A 12,222-nucleotide genomic window follows, 5' to 3' on the forward strand; every position below is an offset into this window, starting at 1 on the left:
TTAAATTTTACCTGCTCCCTTGCATCAAAGGAAGATGGAGGGAGAAAAGGTCCAAGCCAAACTCCCTTGAACTGATGCAGATGTTATGGGGACAAGATGGTTCCAATTTTTGTGTCTATTAGCTTTTTATTGTCTATATACGTATATATTTACTGGCAACATATCTACGTGTGTTTCTAGTTATGTTGTTCCTGGCTGGGTAGAACAAGGCTTATGTCACCAGACTGCCATCAGACCTAGCAAGAGATTCTGGCAAATGCATGGTCTTGAATTCATCTCTGATGAATATAGGGGCTAAGGGTGAAGAGTACTGACCTGTGTTGTAGTGCTTTGTGCAGTATCTCAAGTCTTTTTCTTCTTTGAGGATAAACTGAGGCAATGTCAGCCCATCAGCAACTTGCACGGCTCCTTTTTCTTGCCACTCAAATATTAGATCATTCATTGTGTAGCCAACTGTTGAGAGGATGGAACAAACAGCATGTGAAATAAATACTAAATACTGACATGGGAAGGGACAGACTTGTAGAAGAGAGTTATGCTTGGAGGCAGAGGCTGAACCTGGTGTTCCCAGGCAATGCTGTAATGGGTGGGATTTCGGTTGAAGCAGAACTGCTTATGCATGTGGTAAAAGCTAGGGCAATGACCTCTGCTGGGGCAGTGATGGTGTTCAGTGAATAGTCTGACATTTTTACTTGAAATGAACTGGTTGAGCTATTTATGTTTTCAAACCTGACCTCTTTCTCTGAATGAAGTTATTCATCTTCTTTTCCTCCTTTGGGATAAGCAGCATGTGCAGGGGGCAAATATTCAGCTAGAGAGAAAAACGTCCCATTTGCAGCTGAGAGCACTTTCACCTTTCTCCTCCAAAGTGAAAGGCCAATGTAAATACAAGCAAGCCAGGGTTTCTATCACGGGACCTTCTGAGGTTTAGCTTCTCTAGGAAATGTCACATGTGCTGAATGAATGGAAATCCTGAGCAAATACTTCTTGGGATGGGGCAAAGAGTGATGAACCCCTGAGTGGGGGGTCTCTAACCACACACTGGCTTGAAGCAGTTTAGAGGCTGGTTCTTGTTTTGGTGACATCTGAACTGACTTTGCCCTCATTTGTTCTAAGAGCTTTGCTGTCTCTGATGGCAAACATTATTGCTGGCGTTGGCCAAAGATGTAGGTGCAGATGATTGTGTGGGGTTTGCAGAGGGCATGCCAGCAGGGAGGAGCAGCAGAAACAAGGCTGGAAGAGAGGTGCCCCAGGCACACACAGCAGAGCAAGCCTGTCCCAGCTGTCCATCCTCTGCTCTCTTCCATGCTGGGAGAGCCCAGTGAAGGCTGATCTGGGAAGGAGCTGCAGCTGGGGAGGGAGATGGCAGAGGAGAGGGAGAGGGGAAACACATTGTCTCCTCTCTGAGATGGAGACATGCGCAGGACTCACAGCTTTCTAACTGCATGATGCACGTCTGTACATCCATGGGGAAGTTCTTCAGGTCCATGGGGCAGGCCAGAGTCAGCGTGATCCTGAGGACAGAAGAGAGCACAGGGGAGTGCCAAGCAGTCTGGGGTATGGATGAAGGGGTGAACCCTCTCAGACACCCAGCATTGCATACAGGCTGGTACCTTGCCCAAGACACACTGGCGTGCTGGAAGTAATGACTGATTATTTACCCCTTCCCTGTCCGAGCTTTCACACATGGTGTTGGAAAGAAATGTCAAGAATTGTGTCTGTGAAATAATTTCCATCCGAGTTGCCTGCTGCAGGTGGTGTTTCATTGTAATACTGCTTTGGACAGTGCAGAACAGAGAGCTCCCACATCAGACAGTTTTGCTGCTTCTATCTTCATTTCTTGCCTCAGGCTCAAAACAGTCTGGATTAACAGCAAGCCCAGACTTATCCTACGGACCCCCCAGATACATTTCTAGAGACTGGGACTGTTTGGAAATCTTTGAACAGAACATTTCTGTGTCAGGGAAAAAAAAAAAAAAAGGAAGTTTGGTCAAGTTCACAGGTTTCTGTGGGGGAAAACGGAGACTTTGGTAGGATTTTATGCAAGGAAAATGCCCTTTGGTAAGTCAGTAGGAATCTCTGTATCTTCCTGAATTCCTGCTGTACTTCTTGAGACCTTTAGTTTTGCCTTTCAAGCTCCATTTTCCACTAGGTGCTGGCTGCATTTCCTGTGGTATGTTGCTGCGCTGCCCTATACGATGATCTGTGCTCAAATTGTTTGTTTTGTTCTACAAGCTGATATTAAATGATTTGATTCAGATAGCTAGACTTGTGTTATTTGGTTTGATAATGCTGAAAATGCTGTTCGCTAGAGTGTTCAAATTTTTCAGCTTTTTGCCTTCATCTAGAAATAGCAGAATTTCCTGGGGGACAGGAATTGAATTTTTCTATCAGACCTACAGGGCATGTTGTGACAGAAGATGTTGTGAAAGAAGACAGAATTGACCTGTTCAAATGTTCTTTTTATGAAAGCAACAGCATTTTCTGTATTTAAACAAGCACCTGAGCAGAAAAGAGCCACCACTAGCTTTTGTCCACTTTGTTTTTCTCATTGCATCTTTGGCAGGGGACTCCATCTCTGACCAATCAGAGAGATAAGCCTTCAATTATGTCTTTAAACAAGCCCCTTGGGAAGAATTCATGTTAAATATCTGCCAGATGTGACACAGGGTTGACTGTGGCTGCAGCTATGCCATGAGACAGACAGCACACACATGCTGGACAAGTGTGTGCTGAGAAGGGATCAGGGAGCAAAATCCTTGGGGGTGTTTTTGGGTGAACCTAGGGCTAAGACTGCTGAGCTTTGGGTCCATGAGACAAAGTCCACCTTCTTGTGAGAGCCTTAACTAAGGTTTGACTATTGCATATAACCATAGCCCCAGCAGGAGGACCTCCAGAGGTCCCTTTCCACCACATGGCTATGACTGTTAATGGAATGCTCCCCCACCTAAAAAAATACAACTCAATTCCTTTTATCCAGTGGCATGCTCCAAGTCTCCATTTCCTCATGTTAGGCATATACAGGAGGATCTCAGCTCCACCCTCCTCCATTTGGTGGAGCCCTCCCCAGTCAGTCACCTCACCTGATGCTGTAGAGGACGTTTCCATTTCTGGAGATCCTCAGCAGCTTGTTGTCTGTGGTAATCTCATGGAAGTGGGCTCCTTTCTCATTAGCAAAGAACAAGTCAGGCTTCCAGATGGAGTCCAGCATGGAGGGGTCCAGGTCCAGAGAATCATCAGGGTATTCATTGTATGCCAGCCGTGGGTCATTCCATTGCTGTCGCAAGAAGATGTTCACCCGGTAATCCTGCATGGTGTAAGCAGGGAGCAAAGAAACACAGTCAGTGCTCAGGGCAGGTTGAAAGTGCTGAGAAATGGTGGGCATGTGCTAAAATTGCTCTCAAAACCAAACAGCTAAACCTATGTTCCCAAGTTATGGCAAGCCTTCTGACATTATTTCTCAAGGAGCTGTTGTTATTTTTAGCCCTGTAGCTTACAGCTATCTCATAGCATGTGCAGTTGTCTATCTTTGCATCCTTCCATCACAGCAATCTTCAGCTGTGTGTGAAGTGTCAAGACCTCTAGTCCAGACCCCGGGGCTGGAGAAGCAACGCTCAGTTGCAGATGTCATAAGGGCTGGTATCAGCAAGACAGCTGTGGCAGAGAATTGAGAGGAAAGGGACATGGAAGCCAGCTTCCTTTCAGTGTTGAACCATCCCATTTTCTGACTATTTGTGGTTCCTTCAGACTTGAAAAAAAAAAAAGGTAGAGTGACAAAGGCAGTCCACGGAAGGGAGACCTGTGTGTGCACTAATGTAAGGGTAACTCAGCTGAACTGATGGGACCAGATGCCCTTAATGAGAGTATGAACACGGAAGGGATGCGCATAGAGTCTCCTCTTCTAACCATAAGCAGGTGTTCTGTTTTCCCCTCTCCCAAGTTAAAATGTCATAAATGTTACAGATTTTGTAGGCTAGACATCTTTAATTGTAGGTAGCCCCCCAGCACCACACTAAGTGATATCTGCTTCATAACCTTCTGTCTTACAGCTCCCCTGAGCTCTCCTGGACAAGACTGGCTGCTGAGGTCTAGCCCAAACGTCCCAGATGCTCTCCTGAACAATTAAAGATAGTTTCTTCTCTCCCAGGGTGATCTGGTGATCTGCATGCCTCTTTTCTGCCGAATTTCACATAGGAAAGTTAGCCAGCAAATCTAAATGGGGAGAGGACCTGGCAGCTATCAGGAGAGGGATAAAAGCTCGACGTCCATAAATTAATCGACATTTCTAAGTATAGATGCAAGCTGTGTCTAAAAAGCAGCAGATAATAAACCAATTCCACTGCCCTGGCCCAAGTTAATAGTTACTATCATGATTAAGGGTTTCTCTGGTGCCTTTCTAATACTGATGTACTTTGAAGACTTTTATTAAGTGACAGGTAATGGAGGGACTCTGATGTGCTTGCCAGTAACTAATACCTCCTGCAGGCACCAGGACCTTTTTTCAGTGAGACAATACTTGGATCCTCTGAAGGGCTCCCCCAGACTCCACCAACAGATCTGTTCTTTCCATCTGGAGAACACAAGGCTCTGGAGTGGAAGGGTTCATTTAGAGGACAGTCTGACTCTGCTGCCTCAAGTGCTTACTTGACTAGGAACCTACAGCCTCTTGTTCGGAGGATATGACTCTTTCATGGTCCGGTCATACTGGAGGGTTGCGAGAGGATTGTGTCTTGGATGCTTCATGGTTTTGGTCAGGGAAGTTCATAGCTTATGTTCTACAATTTTATTTTATTTTATTTTATTTTATTTTATTTTATTTTATTTTTTCAGGCAACTTAGTGCCATCTGCATCCTTGGAGCAGAGAAGCTGCTAATGACATTCGTGATTATGACAACAGCAAATGGACCAAGGACTTGACGCTAAAATGAGCAGACTTCTGAACATGAATAAGAGTTGCAACACTCTCTCCTTCTGCTGATATTCCAGATGTCACCTTCATGAGTCCTAGTGGGTCCCTCTGACTTAATTGTTCATCTCCGTCCCCTCCAGATAATGTGTTTGCAGAAAATGTAAATAGCTGCAGACAGCTAGGATAGAGGATCTTAGTGCAATCATGCAAACCTGACAGAGGAAAACAACCCTGAATTTCCACTTCCTATTGGCACACAGCAGCTCCTGGAACAACTCATATACTTTCAGTTCTCCCTTGTCTGTGTGTAAAGATCTGCAGTCATTGCAGTCAGGGGAAATCAGTGTCACTGACCTAATAGGTAGAAAGCAAAAGGTTGTTTTGCTTATTCAGCTACAAATAAGCTGGATGCTAGCAGGTCAGCTCTAGATGGGGGCTTATGTCATGTACAACACAAATTAAACTCATGTTTGGAAGAAACTTCAGGGGTAGCTGCCCAGAAGTGTTCTCAGCCTGATGGAGTGTTGGAAGGTGGGGAATGGAGCCAATCTCTCTACAGTGGTCTGTGATACCGCAGGCAAGCTTTGCTGCAGGAGGAAATTCACTCATTTTATTCCTCATACTGCATGTGTTTGTGTAGAAGCACTTCAAATGTGCCTCATTGCATGCAGCACCTCGTGGAGCAGACTGAAAGACCTCACTAGCACACAGTCCCTCTGATTCTAGCATGCCATCCCTTAGCTTATCACCGGCAGGCTTGGTTTTATCCCTTTCCCCTCTCAACTCTAGTTTAAAGCCCTATCTATCAGCCCTGCCAACGCCTGAGCAAAAATCCTTTTCCCCCTCTGAGAGAGGTGCATCCCATCTGGTGCCAGCAGGCCCGGTGTCGTGTAGACCTTCCCGTGATCAACAAACCCAAAGTTCTTCTGGTCGCACCAGTCTCGAAGCCATGTGTTAATAAGATGAGTCTGCTTGTCAGCATTGATCCCCCCTGTCAGAAGGACAGAGACAAACACAACCTGTACCCCTGGTCATTTAACTAGCCTCCCCAAAGCCCTAAAGTCCCTTTTAATCACTCTCGGACTTCTCCTTACTACTTCATCATTACCAGCCTGAAAAACTAGTAGCGGGTAGTAGTCGGTGGGCTGTACCAGGCGGGTGACTTTCCTGGCAATGTCTCTCCCCTGAGCCCCGGGGAGGCAGCAGACTTCCCTGTGGGTGGGTCCAGACAGCATATCAGGCCATCTGTCCCTTTCAGAAGGCAGTCCCCCATGACGATAACCCTTCTTTCTGTCATGACAAAAGATGTAGCGATGCAGGGGGTAGATTGCCTTGCCATAGGCACCCCTTCCAACTGGGATGGGCTTTTGTCTACATCGCTGTTTTGACTGTCGTGTTCTAGAGCCTCATACCTGTTATGTAAGGGCAGATGGGAAGGGGAGGTGGGCAGGGACAGGGCTTGCCTACCACCCTGAGCAGCAACCTGCTTCCATTCCACCCCTAGGCCTAGGTCCCCTCCTACTGCCTGGCAGGATGGGGGCACTTTTGTCCTCTGTGTAGCAGAAGAAACTTGTGCTGTAGCAGGCTGGCGAGGACACTGCCGCCTCACGCCATGGCTGAGGCACCAAGGCCTGCTCGCCGCGCTCCCCAGGGGCTGCGATTGCCCGGCCGGGACGGGGGCGCTGCTGGTTCCGCCCACGCCTCCTCAGCTGCCCTCATGAGGGCCACCGGGCCATGGTGGCTCTCTCGCCTGCCTCGAGGAGCCACCACAAGGCCTGGAGAGCATGTCTGTGGACATGGCATAGCCAAAAGTATGGACTGCAGATTTCTGGACTAGCTAAAGGATCCTGTGTATTGAAAACTTTGTGCCTAGGTACTGCAGTCAAGCTGAGAGGCAATGAGTTGGATAACACTCATTTGTAGGCTACCTGGAGTCTTATAGTGTTTCTTCTGGATACAGTTGTATGAGATCTTACTTAGCATCACCAAGAAGTCCACGGTTAGTGCTACGTGATGGACAGAACAGAGCAATTCTGATGTGAACACTCAAGGAAAAAAGAAAAAAAAAGTACTGGGTCTGCTAACTCAGCAAAAATAAATAAATAAATAAAAATCTTTCTCCATTTCCTTCTTATCGCTTGAGATCCTCATTTGTGTGCTGATCACATCCAGGCATTGATTATCTCATGCAGCCTGCTCCTCTGGCTGGCTGGGGAGCAGCAAGCACCAAGCCCGTGTTATGGCATTCAGGAGCTTTGCAATTTGGCACTAAGACCTTTTGCTCCCAAGGGGGAAATGATGCAGGGCAGGAAGAAAATAATTGAAGTGATCAAAGTGTTCAATTTGATAATGCTGAAATGAAATTCTGCGTAGTGGCCTCACGAGGAGCCAAGGAAGGCCTCACGAGGCCTCACGAGGCTTCACAAGGCCTCACAAGGCCTCACGAGGAGCCACTCTCTCCCAAGACACAGCGGCCTTGGCACCCGATGAGCAGTGTGGTGATGAAAGCAGTGGCAGGCTGGGGTAGGACTGTGAAGAAAGTGGAGAGAGGCTGCCAGGAAACCCAAAAGGCTTCAGTCCCTGCCTCAGCAGTTCCCTAAGAGCTGTCTCCACAATGTACAGGGGGTGAAAGCCTTCACATTTTGCTGATGGAAGAAAGAAAGCAGAAAGTGGCCTCCCTCAGGTGGGGATCCCACCTGGGTGGCAGAGCACAAGGGCCTGTATTCACACTGAGTTCATTCTCTAGAAAGAGATCAAACAAAGGTTTTTACTTTTAATTCCTGGCTTGGGCACAGGTTATCACCCCACAGGGGAACTCTGCCACCAACTGATTACAGACACATGCAGGAGCAACCCTTGTTAGGGTTAATAAGGGACCTGTAACCTCACCTCAGCTGTAGCCAGTCTGCCTATTTGAGGCCTGGCACGCAGGCTTCTCTTGGCCTGGGGAGGAAGCATGCTGCTTGAGGAAGGTAGGTGCCTGGGGTCTTTTGTTGCAGGCTTTGGGTGCTGGTATTCATAACTTCTGCTGATCTTGGGGTGAGTGGGCCCTGTATTAAATGCATGACCTGTATACTGCATCAGTTACGTCTGCTACTTGCTGTGCTGTGGCTTGTGAGGCTGGAGTGAATTGCTCAGTCTGTTTTGCAGGAATGGTTTGCTATCTGATTGGAAAACTCTTGCACAGATGTCTATAAGCAAGTATTTTGTATTTGGACAGTTGCAGCCTCTAGCTTCTCCTCTCCTTAGGAGGTGCTGGGAGAGCAAATGTGACTGTGCTGCAGCTGTCGGGAAGGTTACATTTGGTTTGCTTTTTTCAGCTGGCATGACAATGGCATGGAATCAGTGGGGATAAATTTGCACATATCCCTGTGTCTGGGGGAGCCTGTACTAGTAGCTTTGTAGTTCTCTATCTTAGACTTGTTTGCTGCTTGTGAGCCCTTTAAAAATACGGGATTGGGACAGGTCACCTTGAGCGCTGAGTCAAGTTCCTGGCAACTTTAGGTGATGATATTCAAGAATATTCCTCCTTTGCTGTATACAAAATGCTCCCAGCTGCCTAAGCCAGTTAGATATCAATAAACAAAACTGAGCTTCTACAGGAAGAGAGATCAAGGGCCTCACTTTATTCCGAGAGTTTTGTTATAGCAGGGAGTTTGTTAGATGAAGTACTCAGATAATCCTAGCATTGTCTCACGCTAGGAGATTCAGTTTATTCACTGAAGAACAGGACTGCATTCCCTAGGTGCTTGATCTCTATTTCACTTCGAATGAAGTATTTGTAGCTTTGCTATAGTTTCCTACTCTGATAAGGCTGGGGGGCGAGTGTGTGTTTGTTTTCTTTTTTAAAGAGCAAAGCAGGGATTTAACAGCTTGTGAGTTTTCTGTTTAACTCTTTAATAAAAGTAAGACAGTAGAGCGGATGCATCATGTTTGTCATCTGGACTCCTCTGCTGTTGGATGCGCTCTTGTAGTAATGTTTTGGGACAGAAGGAGGCTGTCTGAACCTGTCTGGCTGGTAGTGTCTCCTCTTGAGGCACTTGTTGGGTTCACAAGGATGTTCCCAACTGTGTGTTCCCTTGTCCTTAGAGTTAACTACAAGCAAGGTTGATGAGTGTACTATACGAACCACAATCTAATATAAATGTCCCATTAATTATGGGCACCACTAAAGGCTTTTATGATGGGTCTCTAGCTCTGCAGGATGCTGAAAGGAGTTGACTTTCCTCACCTTAATTCATCCCTGCTTTAGGGAATTCAGTTTGGAGGATCACTGTCTCTTTTATTTTTATTTGATGTGTTTATTTTTTGCCCCTCTCCCTGCCAGAGTTTTCAGGCCTCCGCTGCTTGCCTTGCTCCTTCTGAACTTTTTGTGGCAGAGATGCCAGCTTTCTGCCTGCTCTGTGAGGTCTGTGCCTTCTCTCAGCACTAACTCTCCCTCTTTTCTGAGGTCTGTAGACCTCAGTGACTGTATCAACTATTTGTTTCATTCTCTTTTCCAGTATTTTACACTCTTCCTGCCATGATACCTCAAGCTGTAAGTGAACCTTCAACTCCAGTCCTCTGCATGGTGACCTCATGATTTATGCTGATTTGTGAGATGCAGTCAACGTAAACTCAAATGTCGGTGGTGTCTTCTGTACAAACTAACAGTCCCATTGCAGTTATATTTTTAAAAACTTTTCTAATTGCACTTTTAGTGTCTATAAAAATCTGTTATCTCTCTTCCTTTGGCTGCTAGTGAAATAGTTACCAACTGCAGGATTCTGCAGTACTCCAGGACCTGAATGTGGTCAGGCTTTGGGTGCCTAATGGCTGTGATTTACACCACAGTGTTGTTCTCTCTCGTGGCCGGTGAAGCAGCTGGTGGAGCATTATGGTAATCAGTCCTGTGGGTCAGTGATGGACTATGGCCTTCTTGGCCATGTGGTGAAAGGCTGAATCACCTCTGCTGCACTCAAACCTTTCTCCCTCAACATAATTAGATCACTTGTTCCAATTGAAAGTAGTCAGGTCGTAGTGTCAAAATCCTTCCACAACAGGACCTTCTTTCCTTCCCAGAAACTGTTGGGGAGCTGACACTGCCTGTTTGACCTGCTGCAAAGAGAGCCCGGCTTCTCTGCAGAGTAAATCCCAAATTAGCCTGTCCCACAGACTGCTCTCGCTTACTGGGTTCTCCTTTTTAAATGCTTCAGTATCTGTGTTGCCTGTGTCTTTGTCAGCATTTACAAGCAGAAACGCAGTCCCCAAAGAAGCACGTTATATTAGGTTGTGTGCAATGCTGTGTCAGCCTGACATCTGGAGTAGCTTGTCAGAGCTGGCTAGGGTATTTCTAGACAAAGCAATGTGCCTAGAGGGTGTTCTTGGGTTCCCATGGGAATTTATTCTTTTTTTTAAATGAAAGATAGAATATGTAATGGGGGGCATCTGGAGAGGATAGCAAGTCCCTGCAGCATGTCTTGGAGGTGAGCTACATTTCTTGCTCTTGTGCTAGTCTATGCTAATTTTATGGAGCATTCTGTTTACTGGGATCCTGTGGCGTGTTCCTATGATGCATCTTGTGGTATAGGGCATATTTTGAAAAACATGTCACTGTGTAACATGCTCTGTATGTTGCATAGGGATCCCTTGTGGGCCTGCCCCTCTCTTTTGCAGGCTGTGGATCTTGTCTGCTGAATTTTTGTAGGATTGCCTGTAACACCATAGGAGGTGTCCAATAAAACAGTACATTAGGAACAGATGTGTATTTCAGTTCTAGCTCTCTCTTTTACACTATATACAAATGAATCCATGAATGCACTTCTCATCTATAAACTCAGACAAATTCTGCAATCCAACTGTGAAATATATTTTTGTGCTTGGACAGAGTTGCAGCCATTTTCTACTACTGGAACTGAATAACCCCCCACCCCAAGCACTTCCAGAAGCAAGGTATGAGGAGTAGTGTTAGAAGGGACTTATAACCGTAGGTATATGGCTGCTGATCTCCTCTGACAGCGGTGTGCATGACAAGAAACTCATTGAAGTTGCTGGGTGCAACCCATACATCAAGTCTATGACATCCTGGCTGAATGCACAAAACACCTGAAGCTGGAATCTTGTAACCTTCATTCACCATCTTTCTAGAAAAAGAATTACCAGAGTAATTCAACACCATATTTCTGGATTATCCTTAATTAGCATGGAGGTAAAGCACTGCACCTCCAGAGCTTTCCTTTGCTGTTCACTGATCATGTCACAACCAATCTTTAATAGGTTTTAGATAGAGCAATTATCTCCTGCTCTCCCGATTCTCTCCTCCTAGTGCCCTGCCAGTTAGATCCAGCCTTTAGCCATGTTCACTAATTTTGTCTGAAGTTGGCCTTAACTTGCAAATATTGATTTTTTTTTTTGTTAGGTAATGATTTTTTTAACATCTTCCAGAAAACCCATTTCTGATCTTTGGGAACATGAAATCTGGTGCAGACTGGATTTGAATTCAGCTGGCTTCCCTTCACTTAAGAGGTTTCAATCAACGCTTATCTAAATGCACTTAATACAAAGCAGCTGCAAATGTCTCTGAGCTTTGGAGCCTTTGTCAAGTCTTTAGGAAAATGTTCATTTGTTCCCTTTTGTGACCTTTAAACTTTGCCTTTATGGCATTTTCATAGAATTGCAGATGGATAGAGGCTGTGTGATCTTAGGTTACATGCAGTGAGAGTCTTGTGTGTTGGCCATGAACTTACTCAAACCCAAGGTAAACTTGGGAACACGCAAATCCTTTCCTCTGGTCACACTAAAGCAGAGGCGGCTGCTGCATTTGCTGGGGGTGCAATGAGGCTGAGCCGGTAGCTGAACAGCTGTGCTGTGATTTTTACTTACCATAGTTGTTTCTGCAATCGAACCGAAGCTGTTGATGAAAATGTTGCAGCTGACATTCACTGGTGGGCCTGCATGACAAATACAGATTGGAACAGTACTTCGTGTGCTCATAAGCCAAAATGTTTCCATTCTGCAATATTAAAACCTGTTGTGACAACAGCATAGCTGAGGGCTGAGGATGGGAATGAGGTCTGGATGACCCAGCTTAGTCTAGCCTTGGGTCTGATGCCAGCTTGATGTCAGGCAGTACTCTTGCTTCACTTCTGTTCCTCTGCTTGGCTGAATGTTTATATACCACTTCTGTAAACTGTTTCTATAAAAAAGAATAAATCACAGCCAGGAAGGGTAGCTTTTTAGATATCTCCACATTGCTGTATAGGTGCCAAACTCACCTTGAACATGATGGCAATGGAAAGGGCCAGGAGAGAGATGAGAGAGAAAGGGGGCTCCT

The 12,222-nt window shown here is 45.9% G+C and overlaps 1 protein-coding gene across 1 annotated transcript in view; it reads right to left on the reverse strand.

Annotated features, from left to right (window-relative positions):
* Positions 1-12,222, reverse strand: part of GLRA1 (glycine receptor alpha 1) — a 36,786-nt gene that overhangs the window by 5,117 nt on the left and 19,447 nt on the right. Inside the window, exons 3-6 of the mRNA XM_035559753.1 lie at positions 11,772-11,839; positions 3,084-3,307; positions 1,432-1,514; positions 316-453 (exon numbers count right to left, since the gene is read on the reverse strand). Of these exons, the coding sequence (XP_035415646.1) occupies positions 316-453; positions 1,432-1,514; positions 3,084-3,307; positions 11,772-11,839 (513 nt within the window). The remainder of the gene's footprint in view (positions 1-315; positions 454-1,431; positions 1,515-3,083; positions 3,308-11,771; positions 11,840-12,222) is intronic.

This window comes from Cygnus atratus, chromosome 14 (genome assembly GCF_013377495.2).
Source record: "Cygnus atratus isolate AKBS03 ecotype Queensland, Australia chromosome 14, CAtr_DNAZoo_HiC_assembly, whole genome shotgun sequence".
In the NCBI taxonomy this organism is placed as follows: Eukaryota; Metazoa; Chordata; class Aves; order Anseriformes; family Anatidae; genus Cygnus; species Cygnus atratus.